This window comes from Microtus pennsylvanicus, chromosome 4 (assembly GCF_037038515.1).
Source record: "Microtus pennsylvanicus isolate mMicPen1 chromosome 4, mMicPen1.hap1, whole genome shotgun sequence".
Lineage (NCBI taxonomy): Eukaryota > Metazoa > Chordata > Mammalia > Rodentia > Cricetidae > Microtus > Microtus pennsylvanicus.
Window position 1 is genome coordinate 56,352,567 of NC_134582.1, and position 18,008 is coordinate 56,370,574.

The 18,008-nt window shown below is 40.9% G+C and overlaps 1 protein-coding gene across 1 annotated transcript in view; it reads left to right on the forward strand.

The window, feature by feature from the left end:
- Tpgs2 (tubulin polyglutamylase complex subunit 2) overlaps positions 1–13,236 on the forward strand; it is a 56,198-nt gene extending 42,962 nt beyond the window's left edge. The window contains exons 5-7 of the mRNA XM_075969145.1: positions 7,369–7,482; positions 9,158–9,318; positions 11,450–13,236. Coding sequence (XP_075825260.1) covers positions 7,369–7,482; positions 9,158–9,318; positions 11,450–11,686 — 512 coding nt within the window. The 3' untranslated portion in view covers positions 11,687–13,236. The remainder of the gene's footprint in view (positions 1–7,368; positions 7,483–9,157; positions 9,319–11,449) is intronic.
- The last annotated feature ends 4,772 nt before the right edge of the window (positions 13,237–18,008 follow it).

Sequence of the window (18,008 nt, forward strand, 5' to 3'; positions counted from 1 at the left end):
TGTATCCCATTTTTAATTAGATTTTGTTTAGTATCTAGTTTCTTGAGGTTTTTTTTTTAATATTAGACCTCTATCAGATGTGGAACTGGTTAAATCTTTTCCCATTTCGTAGGTGCCTCTTTGTCCAATTGATGGTGTCCTTTGCCCTACAGAAATTTTTCAGTATCATAAGGTCCTATTTATTAATTGCTTATCTCAGTGTCTGTGCTATCCGTGTTCTGTTCAGAAAGTTGTCTCCTGTTCCAGCATGTTCAAGGCTGCTGCTCCCCACATTCTTTTCTATCAGTTGCAGTGTCTCTGATTTTGTGTTGAGGTCTTTGATCCACTTGGACTTGAATTTGTACAGAGTGATAAATATGGACCTATTTGCATCCATCTACGTGCCAACATCCAGTTAGACGAGCACCATTTGTTGAAGGTTTTTTTTCCAGTGTGTATTTCTGACTTCTTTATCAAATATCAGGTGTCTGTAGGTATATGAACTTATTTCTGGGTCTTCGATTCAGGCCCATTGATCAACATGTCTGTTTTTATGTCAATACTACTAAAGTTCTGTAGTACAACTTGAAATCAGGAATGGTGATACCTTTAGAAAGTGTCCTTGTGTTAGGATGTAGCTTCTTTTATTATACAGAATTGTTTTAGATATCCTAGGTTTTTTTGTTTTCCCATAAGAAGTTGAGAATTGTCCTATCAAAATCTGTAAAGACTTGTGTTGGAATTTTGACGGAGATTGCATTGAATCTGAAAATTGCTTTTGGTAGGATGGTCATTTTTTTTTACTGTAATCCTAACAATTCATGAGCATGGAAGATCTTTCCATTTTCTGATTTCTCCAGTTTCTTTCTTCAGAGACTTGAAGTTTTTATCATATAAGTCTTTCACTTGCTTGGTTAGAGTTACACCAAGATATTTTATATTATTTGAGGCTGTTGTGAAGTGTGTTGTTTCCCTGTTTCTTCCTTAGTTCCTTTTGTTTTTCATTTGTATATAGGGGAGCTACTGATTTTCTTCCAGTTAATCTTATAGCTAAGCACTTTAGTGAACATGTTTACCACCTATTGTAACAGGAGGACCTACTTAGTTGGGGTTTATGTCCTGCCCAGTTCCCACATATGGTAAGCCCCCAAAGAAAAATCACACAGAGGTCTCCATAAGTTATAAACTGATTGGCCCATGAGCTCAGGCTTCTTATTAGCTCTTGTAGCTTATATTAATCCATTATTGTTATCTGTGTTAGCAACATGGCTCAGTACCTTTTTCAGAGGGGCAAATCACAACCTGCTTCTTCGGTGGTCTGGGCAGGACTGGGGGGAATGGGCTTTCTCCCTCCTAGAATTCTCTTGTTCTCATTGCCCTGCCTCTACTTCCTGTCTGGTTGACCCGCCTTTACTTCCTTCCTGGACAATCAGCATTTATTTAAAATATGATTGACAGAATACAGACAATTCTCCTGCACCAACCTATAGGAGTTCCCTACAGAATTTTTAGGGTCATTTATGTATACTATCATATCATCTTAAAATAAAGATATTTTGGATTCTTTCTTTCCAGTTTATATCCCCTTAACATCCTTTAGTTGTCTTACTGCTCTAGCTAAAATTTAAGTACAATATTGAATAGATATGGTGTAAACAGCCTTGTCTTGTTCCTGATTTTAGTGGAATTGCTTTAAGTTTCTCTCCATTTAATTTGATGTTGGTTATAGGCTTGCTGTAAATTGCCTTTATTATGTTTGGATATGTCCCTTGTATCCCTAATGTCTCCAAAACTTTATCATGAAGGGGTTTTGGATTTTGTCGAAGGCTTTTTCAGCATCTAATGAAATGATCATGTGGGGTTTTTTTTTTCAGTTTATTTATCTGGTGGATTACATTTACTCATTTTCATATGTTGAGCCATCCCTGTGACTCTGTGATGAAGCCTGCTTGATCATGGTGGATGATCTTTTTGACATTTCCTTGGATTCAGTTTAATAAGTGTTTTGTTAAGTATTTTTGCATCTATATTCATAAAAGAAATGTTCTGTAATTCTCTTTGTTGAATCTTTATGTGGCTTGGGTGTCAGGGTGACAGTGGACTCATAAAGTAAATTCTGTTCCTTCTGTTTCTATTTTGTTGAATAATTTGTATTGGCATTAACTCTTCTTTGAAAGTCTGTTAGAATTCTGCTAAAACCATCTGAACCTGGGTTGGTTTTTTTTGTGTTTTTTTTTTAACTTGGGAAACTTTTAATGACTTACTCTGTTTCACTAGTGGTTATAGGCAGGTTGAAGTTGTTTATCTGATTTTAACTTTGGTAAGTGGTACCTACCAAGAAAGTTATTTGTTTCTTTAGATTTTCCAATTTAGAGAAGTATAGGTTTTTTAAGTATGTCCTTATGATTCTCCAGATTTCCTTAGTGTCTGTTATATCTCCCTTTTCATTTCTGATTTTATTAATTTAGATATTCCGTCTTTTAGTTTGGATAAGGGTTTGTCTGTCCAAAAAAAAAAAAAAAAACCAACTCTTTGTTTCATTGATTCTTTCAGCATTCTTTTTTATAATTTCTTGACATCTGTTCCTCTTGGGTGTGCTTACTTCTTTTTGTTCTAGAGCTTTCTGGTATGCTGTTAGGTTGTTAATATGAGAGCTTGTCAATCTTTTATTATGTGGCCATTTCGTGCCATGAACTTTTAGTGCCACTTTTATACCCATAAATTTGGGTATGTTGTGTATTTATTTTCATTGAATTATAGAAAGTCTTTACTTTCTTTATTTCTGTCTTGAGCTATTTTTCGTTGAGTGGGAGTTATTCAGTTTCCATGAATTTGTAAGCTTTTTGTTGTTTCTGTTGTTGTTGATGCCCAGTTTTAATCCTTGGTGATTTTATAGAATTCAGGGAATTATTTCTACTTTCTTGTATCTGTTGAAACTTGCTTTTATGTCCTAATATGTGGTCAATTTTGGGGAAAGTCCCATGAGATGCTGAGAAGAAGGTGTATTCTTTTGTGTTTGAGTGAAATGTTCTGTAGTTGTGTTCATTTGCTTTATGCTGTCAGTTAGCTGTAGCATTTTTTCCATTTAGTTTTTGTCTAGATGACCTGTTCATTGATGAAAATGAAGTATTGCAGTCCCCCACTTTCAGTGTGTGAAGGTTAATGTGTGATTTAAGCTGTCATAGTTTTTCTTTTATAAAGGGGGGTACCCTTGTGTTTGGTGCATAGATAGTAAGAATTGAAATGTCATCTTGGTGAATTTTTCCTTTGATGAATATGTAGTGTCCTTTTCTATCTCTTTTGATTGATTTGGTTTGAAATCTATTTTTTTAGCTATTAAGATTGCTACACCAGCTTGCTTCTTAGGTCTGTTTGCTTGGAATAATATCTTTTTCCAACCATATATTTTGAGGCATTGTTGATGTTGAGGTGTTTCTTGTATGTAACAAAAGAAAAGGTCCTGTTTTCATATCTATTCAGTTATTCTGTTTCTTTTTATTGGGGAATTAAGGCCATTTATATTAAGGGATATCAATGAACAATGACTGTTAATTCCTGTTATTTTGTTGTTGTCTGTGGTGGTCACAGTCTATCTGTCTGTGTGTGTGTGTGTGTGTGTGTGTGTGTGTGTGTGTGTGCAAGTGTGCGCATGCCTTCTTTCTTTTGGTTTTACTGATGTGAAATTATTTATTTCCTGCATTTTCATGTGTGCAGTTAACCTCATTGGTTTGAATTTTTTCCTTCTAGCACTTTGTGTAGGGCTGGATGTGTAAATAGATATTGTTTAAATTTGACTTTATCATGGAATATCTTGTTTTCTCCATTTATGGTGATTGAACGTTTTCCTGGGTATAGTAACTAGGACTGGTATCTGTGGTCTCCTAGAGTCTCCAGTACTATTGAGAAGTCAGGTGTATTTTTCTAATAGATCTGCCTTTATATGTTACTTGGTCTTTTTCACTTGTAGCTTTTAATATTCTTACTTTTTTCTGTATAGTTAGTGTTTTGATTATTATAAGGTGAAGGTGATGTGGGATTCCCCTCTATATACTGTGAATACCATTGGTTAATAAAGGAACTGTTTTGGGCCTGTGCAGGGAATAGAGGTGGGCAGGGAAAACTAAGCTGAATACACGGAGTCAGAGAGAAACCATGTAGCCCCACTGGAGACAGACACTGGAACTTTACCCAGTAAGCCACAGCCTCATGGCTATACACAGATTACTAAAAATGGATTAAATTAAGATATAAGAGTTAGCCAATAAAAAGCTAGACTTAATAGGCCAAGCAGTGATCCAAATAATACAGTTTCTATGTGGTTATTTTGGTTCTGGGCAGCCGGGATGAACAAGTGGCCTCTTTACAACAGTGAGGGGCTTTTTTCTGGTCCAATCTATCTGGTATTCTGTATGCTGTTTGTACCTTTATAGGCTTCCCCTTCTCTTGGTTAGGGATTTTTTTTTTCCTATGATTTTGTGGAAACTGTTTTCTTGACCTTTGACTGGTATTCTCCTTCTCTATTTCTATTAATTTGTAGGTTTGGTCTTTTCATGGTGTTCCAAATTTCCTGGATGTTTTGTGTCAGGAAATTTTCTATTCTATCTTAAATACCTGATATTCTCTCCTCTCTCTCTCTCTCTCTCTCTCTCTCTCTCTCTCTCTCTCTCTCTCTCTCTCTCTCTCTCTCTCGTTGCAAGCAAGGAGAGGGGGCCCTTTGTTTGGCCTGTCCACCCGGCTAACTTACACCTGAAATAACCACACAGAAACTGTATTAATTAAAACACTGCTTGGCCATTTACTCTAACTTCTTATTGGCTAACTCTTACATATTAGTTTAGCCCATCTCCATTAATCTGTGTATCGCCACATGGCAGTGGTTTACCATGGCATCTAGGCATCTGGGTTTTTGGGTGATTGGTTTGTCTCAGTTTGATGAGAATTTTGTTCCTTGGTTTCTGTTTCCTCTCTGGAAACAGTAAAACAGGCTGAATGTTGCCTGTTTTACTGGCCTGCTCAGCTGGTGTATGCATGGGGGATGGGAGGTCAGGAGGAGATGGTTTGAGGGATCCACAGGAAGCATCAATGGGATTGTGGTGGGGGCTACCACTGGTGTTCTGTTGCAGTGTAGTAGTGGGAGCGGTGGGGCTGCGTCTTACCACCCGGCTAGCTTTACCCGAAATAATTACACGGAAACTGTATTCTTTTAAACACTGTTTTGCCCATTAGTTCCAGCCTCTTATTGGCTAGCTCTTACATATTGACCTAACCCATTTCTAATAATCTGTGTAGCCCACGAAGTGGCTTACCAGGGAAGATCTTAACCTGCCGCTGTGTTGGGAGTGAGAATCATGGCGACTCTCTGACTCAGCTTTTTTCTCCCAGCATTCTGTTCTGTTTACTCCACCCACCTAAGGGTTGGCCTATCAAATGGGCCTAGGCAGTTTCTTTATTAATTAACCAATGAAAGCAACAGATTAGAAAGAAATCACTCCCACATCATTGCAGCTCTAGGGGCAACACTGAGAATTGGTTCTGGGATAATAGAGAGAGTAGGGCGGGGGGGGGGGGGGGGAGGAGATCTGTGGACTGCCTGCCAGGTCTTCTAGCAGGTGTTGCCAATAGCTGGCCACCCTGGTTGAAGGCTGGGACATAGCCGTATGACAGGAAGGGAAGGACTGATCCTAGGTTTATGGTCTCAGTATCCTCGCAGATACAAACAAAAATTCACTCCAAAAAAAATGTAAAATTAATTATGATGATTATAGTGTAACTTTGTAAAATATTCTAAAATCTATAAATTCTATATTTTATATAAGTGGTATGATAGATGAATTATAACCTAAATAAGCTTTCATATAAAAAGGAGGTGACATTACCCAATGCCTTGGATTTTTTTTTATAAGTAAGTTTTCAGAAAGTAAATTTTAATAAAAACTATGTAGATACCTGAAGAAATTCAACCCCATGAACAAGAACCAACCTAAATTATAAATAGCATGATGAACACTGAGGTTTCTCCCCAGTGTTGCTTCAAGGGAGGAACACACGATTGAGGCTGTAGACTTGGGACAGCATCCAAACACTAACCTTATGCTTCTGGTAACAGCAGAGGACAGTCCCGCTGTTCCTAACTTCTTCATGTTTTCTCTTTTTTGGCAGGGTCTTGAACTTGTAAGTTATATAGCTGAGGTGACCCTGAACTCTTAGTTCTCCTGCCTCCACCTCCCAAGTGCTAGTATTACAGGCTAAACCATCAGATCCAGCTTCTGCCTGAGAAATCCTAAAAGTAGGGCCAAAGTATTTGCTTCTAAGTAGTTTATCTGTGTCTAAGAACAAAGCTCAAACTGGACTGAGCTCCCAAGGTCCCAATGAGGAGCAGAAAGAGTGAGAACATGAGCAAAGATGTCGGGACCACGAGGAGTGCACCCACCCACTGAGACAGTGGAGATGATCTACTGGGAGCTCACCAAGGCCAGCTGGATTGTTACCAGAAAAAGCATGGGATAAAACTGGACTCTCGGAACATGGCGAACAATGAGGGCTGATGAGACGCCAAGGACATGGCACGTGGTTTTGATCCTACGCAATGTGCTGGCTTGGTGGGAGCCTAGCCAGTCTGGATGTTCACCTTCCTAGATATGGATGGAGGGGGGAGGACCTAGGACTTACCACAGGGCAGGGAACCCTGACAGCTCTTTGGACTGGAAAGGGAGGGGGAGAGGAGTGGGGGGAAGGGGAGAGGGGTGGGAGGAGGGGGAGAAGAGTGGGAGGAGGGGGAGAAGAGTGGGAGGAGGGGGAGGGAAATGGGAGGCTGGTGGGAGGAGGTGGAAATTTGTTTTTTTTTCTTTTCTTTATCCTCCTTTTATCAAAAAAAAAAAAAGAACAAAGCTCAAGAATATTTATCGAAATAGAAAACATCTACCACTCAGTAATTTCTGGCATCTAATCATAGGTTACAAGTCAGGAAACTACAGTATTAATGGGGTAAATAGGTTAATTAGAACAAATCCAGAACTAACGCACATTTTGGAATCAGCACCAGAGGATAAGATGTATACATATCACTGGAAGGTGAAATAAGTTATGATTCATCCACCCCCGTAGACCATGCATCCCATTCTTAACACAGTAAACCTAGGAAAGGGAAGAGGCTTTCTTCAGCACCCCAACATTCATATTGCTCTGCCTTAATGTGGCTCCATTCAGTGTTCTGTCAGTTTCTATTGGTGATCAGAAGGCCTGATCCGTCAATGAATCTCACGGCATTTAGAGCATAGAAAATCTCACCATTTTTTCATCTTTCCACAATTATATATAATGCTGTGTAGTATAGTGCTGTATCTGTGTTAGGTTTGTTTGAACATTACTGTTGATTTTCTGTGTTTACAGCCAATGAAGACCAGCCAGAGAAGCCTCACTTTGACAGTCGCAGTGTGATATTTGAACTGGATTCGTGCAACGGTAATGGGAAGGTTTGCCTCGTCTACAAACATGGGAAACCTGGTAAAGATCATTTCAAAAGCATGATTCTACAGTATGGGTGTGGTCTTCCCTGAACTTGCCTGTCAGCTATCAGTGAACAAAAAGCTCTCTGAGATGCTGTCGTATCTCTTCTTTGTGCCAAGACTCAGCCCCTCTGATCCCCATCTCCTACTAAGCTAATTTCTATATTCCATTTCCTTGTGTGAGTCACTTTGAACAGTCCATGGGACACATGAGAAAAGCTTCAGGAATGACTCATTCTGTTCATATGGTTGTGCTTTTGATAAGCATTCAGGAAATGGGGTACCTTTTTTAATACTTTTATATGTAAGCCAGTTAAGAGCAATAGAAATCTGAATTACTAGACCTCAAGTCCCCACATTGAAAACCAAGAGAAAGCAGGGCTAAGTGATAGTTAGTGAGAGACTATGAATACCTAAACAGAAACCACTGCCTGCTCCTACAGACTGAATCTAGAGCTGATCACATTTAAGCGCTCTTCTTACCTCGTTCTGGTGGTGTGAAGAGGCATAAAGATTAGACGTTACCTCTGGGGAGAAGAAATTGTTTCCAGGTAAAGCTGCTGTAGAGGAAGACCTGGAGATGCATTGTAAACAATGATTGGAATTAGATATGAGAAAGGAGTGAAAGGGATAACAAAGCAGAGGGACGGATGGCTAGAAGCCATTATCATGAAAAAGTTCAACTGATTTGCGGTAATGACAGTTCTCTTTGAATGAGCTTAAGATGAGCCTGTGCTCATCTCATTCAAAAGAGATGCAGCCACTTCCTCTCATGCAGAGCTTGGCAGGCTTTCCTCTCTGAGCAAAAAGGTCTGGACAGTCTAGAAGACTAAAGAGTTGTTCAAGGCTGGTTAGGAGAGTGGCAAGGTTCAAATGAAAATGGTCAGGTAGTTTTGGAGAAGGAAGAGAGTAGGTGGGAAACACCTAGGGGAAGATGTTACAGCTTTCTAGAAAGCTAATGAGCCAGAATAGGCTAAAGGTGACAGAAATGGAAGGTCACAGATGGATATAAGATAGGAGCTGGCTTAATAGTGCCTGGGTTAGCTGACCTAGGATAGGATAGCATATGAGCGGGATTGCAGGAGTGAGATGGTATAGACCAGTGCTTCTCAACCCCTTTGGTAGTCAAACGATCTTTCACAGGGATCACCTCAGATGATCAGAAAACATAGTTACATTATGATTCATAACAATAGCAACAAAAATAATTTTATGGCTGGAGTTCACCAACATAAGGAACTGTATTAAAGGGTGACAGCATTGGGAAAGTTGAGAACCACTAGTATAGACTCATTTACATTGGATTTTTGTTATTATTTGCTTTCAAAGCACTTTTGATTAGAGACCTCTTTTTTAAAAGATTGATGCTTACAGTTTCTTTCCATCAAAAAAGGAGGGAGTGCTGAGACCACACAGAACAGAAGCGTCTACTCAGATAACCTTAATGAAATGCCTCATGGTCAAAGCCATTGTGTGATCAATCGGGAATCCATGAGTATCAGATTAATGAGAAAAAGCAGCCATGAAAGAGCAGATCTGGGGGCATAGAAGGAGAGTTTTATTTTGTGCTTTAAAACCTTTCTATTATGAGTTTCCCTTAACTTTCAATGTATATTGACATTTTAGCTAAAAGGAAAAACATAAAGCTGTCCCTTTCTTCTTATACTGTTTAGGATTAGCTCATGACACTGAGATCTGGTTCCTGGACAGAGCATTATACTGGCATTTTCTCTCAGATACCTTTACTGCCTATTACCGCCTGCTCATCACCCACCTGGGCCTGCCCCAGTGGCAATATGCCTTCACCAGCTATGGCATTAGCCCACAGGCCAAGGTAAGGAGAGACTACCACCATCCCAAAATCTGTTGTGTATCAAGAATTTCCTGTGAAAGTGTTACATTCCAAAATCCATCCGCAGTAATAGATGAAGGGGTGGAACCCAGATTTTCAGTAAGCGGTGCTTCCATTGTTGGCTGATAGCCTCACATGATTTGCATCTAATTAAGTAATCAGGATCAACTGGGGTGTTATTTTTAATTAAATGTCACTGAGGGCTTGGGTCCAGATAACTGTTTTTTGATTAACAATACAAACCCTTAGAAGGATTAACAAGTTTCTACTTGCCCTCTGCTCCTGGTATACATCTTCATTGGCAAGCACAGCTGTCAGTATGTATGCCCTCCTTGAGAGACTCATTACATGTAAAGTATTAATGCATGGGGTTTGTTGTTGTTATTGGTTTTGTTTGTTTGTTTTGGGGTTTTTTTTAAATCTTTGTGCTAACACAAATGTGGCAATTCTGCACTTTTATCTTTTCACTTAGCATCCCATATGGGTACATACAGAACTATCTTCTGCATACAGACTAGGCATCATTTCAAACAGGGATGCCAGGCTTATACAGTCTGCCCTGAAAATACCAAGTGGTGGTTAGAAATTTTTAGTGGAATGAACTGGTCTTGTCTAAAGAAAAATCATAGTGATTTCTTATAGGACTTAATTAGCAAAAAATTAGAGTCTGCATTCCTCTGCGGCTTTAATAGATATGGGCTCATTCTTCTCCTATTTTCATAAGAACAGCTTCCATGCAATCAGTGCTGTGAAGTGTTTGGGTCACACAGTGGCACAAAAGAAAAAGAAAATGTGGCTGTCCTTTTTTCGATGGCTTTCTGAGCAACTGCAGGTCTAGAGCACCAGCGCACAGCTTCCCATAGGGAAGTTCTGCAGGTCTAGAGCACCAGCGCACGGCTTCCCATAGGGAAGTTCTGCAGGTCTAGAGCACCAGCGCACGGCTTCCCATAGGGAAGTTCTGCAGGTTAGAGCACCAGCGCACGGCTTCCCATAGGGAAGTTCTGCAGGTCTAGAGCACCAGCGCACGGCTTCCCATAGGGAAGTTCTGCAGGTCTAGAGCACCAGCGCACGGCTTCCCATAGGGAAGTTCTGCAGGTCTAGAGCACCAGCGCACGGCTTCCCATAGGGAAGTTCTGCAGGTCTAGAGCACCAGCGCACGGCTTCCCATAGGGAAGTTCTGCAGGTCTAGAGCACCAGCGCACGGCTTCCCATAGGGAAGTTCTGCAGGTCTAGAGCACCAGCGCACGGCTTCCCATAGGGAAGTTCTGCAGGTCTAGAGCACCAGCGCACGGCTTCCCATAGGGAAGTTCTGCAGGTCTAGAGCACCAGCGCACGGCTTCCCATAGGGAAGTTCTGCAGGTCTAGAGCACCAGCGCACGGCTTCCCATAGGGAAGTTCTGCAGGTCTAGAGCACCAGCGCACAGCTTCCCATAGGGAAGTTCTGCAGGTCTAGAGCACCAGCGCACAGCTTCCCATAGGGAAGTTCTGCAGGTCTAGAGCACCAGCGCACAGCTTCCCATAGGGAAGTTCTGCAGGTCTAGAGCACCAGCGCACAGCTTCCCATAGGGAAGTTCTGCAGGTCTAGAGCACCAGCGCACAGCTTCCCATAGGGAAGTTCTGCAGGTCTAGAGCACCAGCGCACAGCTTCCCATAGGGAAGTTCTGCAGGTCTAGAGCACCAGCGCACAGCTTCCCATAGGGAAGTTCTGCACGTACCTCTGCCTCACTCCCTGGACTTTTCATGGTGGGCACCGTCTGCTTTGATGGCAAGTGGAGGACGTTGTCCCCTGGTGAGCTCAGTAGTTCTCATACTGCACTGGATATGCTTGACCAGGAGCTGAGGGGTCTTTCATCACTTACTGTTAGTTTTTAAGGCAGTTTTTCATAAAAAAAAAATGTATAAAATCAGCATTACATCACTGGGTATGTAGACCAGAAATGTATTAGATTTTATAGCTTTTTGAATTTTGAAATAATCACATATACTTTACCCGCTGACAGTTTAAAAAAAATGTGGGTTAGTGATGGTCAGTTTGTAATGTCTGTCCTATGTGTCCCTGCTCTCGGCCCATTTCCCCTTCAGGCTGTGACTCTTTCTCACTTCTGCCTTACAGCAATGGTTCAGTATGTACAAACCCATCACCTACAACAACACAAGCCTGCTCACAGAAGAGACTGACTCCTTTGTGAATAAGCTGGACCCCAGCAAAGTGTTCAAGAGCAAGAACAAAATCTTAATCCCCAAAAAGAAAGGGCCTGTGCAGCCTGCCAGTGGCCAGAAAGGACCCGGGCCCTTAGCTCCTCCTTCTGCTAAACTTTCTTCTGGCTCTGGAAACCCTGTCCGAAAATAAACATCCCATCATCTTCACAGCAGTGATATCAATGCACAGATGCCCTGGGGTGGCCCCATCCGCAGGCACTTTGTGACTGCAGGCTTTCTCCTGGGGACCAAAGCCTTAGCCAGGAGTTGGGAAGACCACATAAATTCTCCCCAGGAGTCCTTTCCTCCACAGGTTGTGCCAACCCCATCTCCAAAACCAGCTAAGACTTTCAGGTGTGTCTAGAGATGTTTTGTTTTGTTTTTACATTTATACCCAATTCTTAATGTCTTAGCAGTAATTAGGTCCTCCCAAGTAAACCCATTGCTCAACTCATCATCATCAGTAACAACTAGTCATGTGACCATCTCAGTTATGAAAATTTTATACCCTCAGTTTCATTAGCCACATTTCGATTATGCACGTGATAGTGGATTCCATATGGGATAGCACGGAGACGGGGAGCATTTCTGCCCTGGAAATGTTGCATGCGGACACTTTCATACTGTCCATGCATACTGTTAATACCTTAGCTTTAGAGGCTGTATGTTTTGAGAAGACACTTTCAAAGACACAGTCTTGTGTTTTTTATGATCTATACCACAAACACATCTCACTTAAGTCATTTCTTTTTTTAATTTAATGTAAAAACCCATGTTTCTGATCATTTTCCTGTTTCCAGCTTTGTATGGATATTTCTACGTTTGCCAAAACCAACTTTTTAAGAGACTGACTCGTGTTGTATTTTATCTGTTAAAGCCAGTCTGTTTACAAGAACTTTCAGCTGTTCTGCTCATTCACAGCTGGGAGCTGTCTCTCCCATCTACCTCTGTTCTAAGCAATACCCTGCCTGGAACAGTGTGGGTGCCAGGAGGCCTTTGTAAGCATGTCCTGTAATTCAGAAGAAACATGATGGTATTAGACACTGAGCCATCCCACAGGTTTATCTTCTGTTAAATATTAGGTATATAGCAAAATTTCTATAAAGAAATTACTCTGATTTTCAGTTAAGAATATCTGATTCCTTCCTCTGTAGTCCTGGCAGTGGGCAACCCCAATGTTCTTAATGGCTACAATTTTTGTACTGATATTCCAGAGGTAGAAAAATAAAGAGTTCTGAGGAAGGGGAGACTGCACACACCCTTTCCCATTGGCTAGCATATGCTTTCTTGATATTTTCTACCAGTGGTTGTCCATTTAGGTTTTGTGTGCTGCCTCTTCCTACTAGTCACACTAGGCTTCTCTTTTCTGTTGTGACGGGAGCTACAGGTCCCTCTCTCTCTCTCTCTCTCTCTCTCTCTCTCTCTCTCTCTCTCTCTCTCTCTCTCTCTCTCCCTGCACTCTTCTGACATCACTTTGAATATTTATGAACATTTCAAATTCTTGTTTGGGGGGGGGGGCTGGAAAGATGGTTTAGCAGTTAAGGGCATGCACTATAATGCAGAGAACCCAAATTCATCTTTAGCACCCACATGAAGCAGCTCACAGCCACCTGTAACTCCAACTCCAGGGGACCCAAAGTGCCCTCTGGCCTCCACAGGAACCTATGCACACACAAAGAATAAAAAGACTTGAAAAACGTATTTTTTGTTGTTGTTGTTGTTCATTATAATGATACTCAGGAAGGGGATGGGGTCTTCAGTCTTTGTCTTACGATCTCTATTGCTGTGAAGAGACATCATAACCATGGCAACTCTTATAAGGAAACATTTCATTGAGATGGATCACTTCCACTTGAAGAGGTTCAGTCCATTATCATCATGGCGGGGAGCATGGTGGTGTATAGGCAGACACCATGCTGGATACCTCTTGATCAGAAGACAACAAAAAGTGGTTTGTGACACTGTGAGTAGCTTGAGCAAAGGAGACCTCAAATCCCACCCCTACAGTGACATTCTTCCTCCAATAAGGTCACACCTCCTAATACTGCCACTCCCTATGAGCTTATGGGGCCATTTACATTCAGCCTACCACAGTCTTTCTCCTCCTACCACTTCCATACCGCCAGGATCTCTGTGAGTTCGAGGCCAGCCTGGTCTACAAGAGCTAGTTCCAGGATAGGCTCCAAAGCCACAGAGAAACCCTGTCTCGAAAAACCAAAAAAGAAAAAAAAAAAAAAAGAATTAGTCATCAAGGACTGGCAGACTGCCTGGCTGCATCCACATCTTTTAATAGGTCAGATACTGAAAGGTAAGTGCTCCAGTGTATTTTGGGAGTACACAGAGCTTCATGTTAGCAGTGTATTCCAATGTTTTAAAGCATGCTGATACATGATCCTAGTTTATGTTTCAAGGCACGGTCTGTCTCTATAACCCAGGCTGGCCTCAACTTTGCATCTGTCCTGCCTCCATTTTTCCAATGCTGGAATCAGGGCACGTACCACCATACCTGTCCACTTCCAATGGAAAAATGTTTAAAAGGACATCAATCTATCTTCTGAAGCAAAAGCAGCTTCAAAACCAACAGTATAACATTCAGTGTGGCAAAAAAAAAAAAAATTCTTTATGTGTAACTTGAGGATATGACGGTTGTGACTGTGGCAGATTATCCATAATTTAGGAGATAACGTGAACCTTTTTAAATGATTTATTGTACTTGAACATTTAAAAATGTGTAACAGTTCCAAGGAAATCCAACAGTACCAGGCCGTCATTTGTCTGCTTTTGTGTTACAATTAGAAGCAATCTTACATTATCTCCATGTAGTAGGTATCCTTCACTTGGTATCTGTGGAGCTCTTGAGTTTGATAGCACAAATGAAGCGCCAAAGGAGTGGTGAACAACACACGCATCTCTGCTCATGTGTATTCTTATTTGTCTCATCATACTGCCCTTCAAGAACACACGAGGCCAGAATTAAGCAGAGCAGTAAATCAAGTGAAGCCCTGTATAGGTGCTATACACATAGGCTACTCACCCAGGAAACGGGCTCTTTGAAGAGAAAAATGGGCACTTCTAGCAGAGTCTTAACATGGAAGATGAATGAGTTAAGTGGGAGAAACCCCCCATGAGGCTGATGTTTTTAAAAATGCAGTTAGTCAAGTGGTGGTGGTGCATGGCTTTAATCCCAATACTTGGGAGACAGAGGCAGGCAGATCACTCAGAGTACAGGGCCAGCCTGCTCTACAAACTGAGTTCCAGGACAGCCAAGGCTGTTATACAGAGAAACCCTGTCTCAAAAAAAAACACAAAAAAAGTAAAAAAAAAAAAAAAAAAGAAGAAGAAAAGAACTTTTTTTAAAAAGTGCAGGTAAAATGTTAGTATATGCTATACAAGAAACTTAACTGCCCAGGAAAAAATCCCTGTTTTAGAGTCACAAAATGAGAAGAGAGCTGAACACCTCATGCTGTAATGATGTAGCTAGTAGCACATACCACACACAGTGTCACGTCACCCTGCTTGTAGGGAGGCAGCCAGGCCAAAGACAAGGATGAAAGGGTCCAGCTAGTATGCACACAATAGCCTTTAGAATCTAATGCTTAAAGCTGTGATCTCTAGACTTACAAATGTGCACCAAAGGCACTGGTATCACATGGAAAATAAGATTCTTGGATCGCAGTTCAGATCTACAAAATCAGAATTGCCAAGGAGAATTCCAGGTATCAGGATTCTCTTTCCTTTTTTTTTTTTAAGGCAAGACCTCGCTATGTATCTCAGACTGGCCTACAGCTATGTAATCTCCTGGCTTACACATACAGACACACTCTGCCACTAATGTTTTAATTACAGACGTACACCACTATGCCCACTATGGGATTTTAAGTCAATTTGACAGTAATACTGAGTCTGAAACATTCTGCTTAAGGTCTGAGTTGTTTGGTTTTAATTTCATGAAAAGTAAAAAATCTTTTTGTAATCCAGTAAAGCATATATAATACCTGGAATAGAGGGGCTGAAGATATGGCTTAAAGGTTAAGAGCACTGGCTGCTCTTCCAGAGGATACAGGTTCAACTCCCAGCACCTACAAAGCAGCTCACAACTATCTATAACTCCAGTTTTAGGGGATCTGGTACCCTCACACAGATATGCAGGCGAAACACCAATACGCATAAAATAAGTGAAAAAATTTTTTAAAGAATAATGAATAGATTCAGGCGATGGTGGCACACACCTTTAATCCCAGCACTTGGGAGGAAGAGGCAGGCAGATCTCTTGAGTTCAAGGCCAGCCTGGTCTATAAGAGCTAGTTCCAGGACAAGCTCCAAAGATACAGAGAAACCCTGTCAAAAAAAGAATAATCACAGTTTTTCACTTTTGCATAATGTATTTTCCTAAAGTGTTGTGGAGACTATTAAACATTTACAGATATGAATAACAACAGTGCCCATCACAGTTTCAATAGTTACTGTCTCATGGCTAAAATTTTAGCTATACTCCTATTTCTCCAAATTTGTCTCTTAAATAATTGCAACCTATTAGTTTTTAAGCCATATGTCTTCCTTAGGTTTTAGAGGTTGCTCTGGTAGTTATAATGCATGTTCCTTTCTCTGTTTAGAGCAGTAGTTCACACAGGGTCCCTGGTCGCACTATCTGTGCAATGTAATTCTGACTATCTGCAATATCTGTGCAATGTCATTCAGCTGAATGGACTACAGGTAGGTAGCAAACCATGGCTGTGCTCTTAAATTTGGAATATGTAGATAGATCCCCTACTTGGCTTCAGTCAATCCCACTTTGTACCATAACCAAAAGCAATTTATAGAAGATAGTATTTTTCTTACAGTTCCAAAGGCATCCATAATGGCAGGAGAGGCATTGCTGCAGGCAGCCAGAGCAGGAAACTGAGAGCATATGTTCACCTGCAAACATGATGCAGAGAAACCAGGAGCAAGGCTATACTACAACTCTAAAAGGTCACCCCTTTCCTCCAACAAGGCCACACTTCCTAAATACTCTATGGCTTCCCCAAGCACCACCAATCAGGGACCCACTACTCAAATATGTCAACCTATGGAGAATACCAGCCAAGGATTTTCTTATAAACCCACACAGCCTCCATAATGGAGTAGTGGCTGCTAAATGAGTTCAGGCATAGAATCAGTACTCAGAAAAGGCAGTTGCTCCTTTCCTGTTCTCCCTTTCTAATGTGTTCCCACTGTTTCTAGCTGTTGACTGTCTGCTAGCGGCTGTGCTCTCCTAAGCCATTCACTCTTTGTTCCAAGACACCAGTTTGCTTCTCCCCTGTGCCTGTTTACCTGCCGTTTCCTCCTGCAGTTCAGCTCGAGTGTGCCTCTCTCCAGAGCTTGATGAAGCCCCAGCTCTCCTGTAAGGAGATTACCATTCAGTGAATTTTGGTCATCTTACCTGACCTCTGTGGTTCCAGCAGATTTTTGTGACCAGGGGATTTTTTGCTACTTTGGAAAACCACCTAATCATTATGAAGTCCCATGGACCATTAATATATAAAATTTAAGTTGGTTATACAAAATTTTGCATTAAGTCAAATGTGTCATATTTTAGGACATCTAAAAATTAATGAGGAAAAAGCTATGAAATTGTGTAGCTTTTTAAAAATTGAGAAGACAGTAACTGCCTTATTTTAGAGTCTGGATACCCTTAGTCTAGCTTACAGATGGTATTTGTCAGAAAATCCTGTCACAATGAAATACATTACACATGAAGCCACGAGTGCCCCTCATCTTTTCTGCACCACGCATTCTCTACTCAGAAGCCTAGCTGACTGGGTATCCCACCAGCAGCTATCTTGATAAGACTCTTAAAGAACAAAAAAGTAACTTGTGAGACATGCTGGGATGTACCACATCTTATCCTGTGTCTAGGAAACGTTCTTCAGCAGCGTTGATGCTCCATTTCTTCGGATGTAAAATGAAAATTTATGGAAGGGCTGTAAAACTCTATTAAATAATGCAAATCAAGTACATGGAGATGGCTTCAATAAGCAACAGCTTTTTAAATAGCATTCAGAAAGTCCATTTTCTCCCCATGAATTACCTAACCAACAGAACCAACTACTCTACTGGATGATATTTTGAGAAATTGATGATCTATTTTAATACATATCTTCACTGTCTATTTCAAAGTCATTAGCTTTCTTTTAAAATTGAAAAGACATTTTATTTCTTAAGCAATTTGGTACTTTTGTGGTATAGTTATCTCTCTGATAAAATGATTTCTAATCAAAACTAGAAATAGCTAAAGAATGGTGGATAACTGAAATTTAATTCGATGACAGCCTCGCGCAGCTTCTGTTATGCCTCCTAAGGAGAGGGATCATGGTTCTCCCTTTCCCAACTGATTGCCCAGCCCTGGCATGCAGTTACCTCCAGACCTGGCTCTCTGTGCAAATTTGTATGGTTATACCATTTTTTTAAGGACTGCCATAACGAGTTACAAC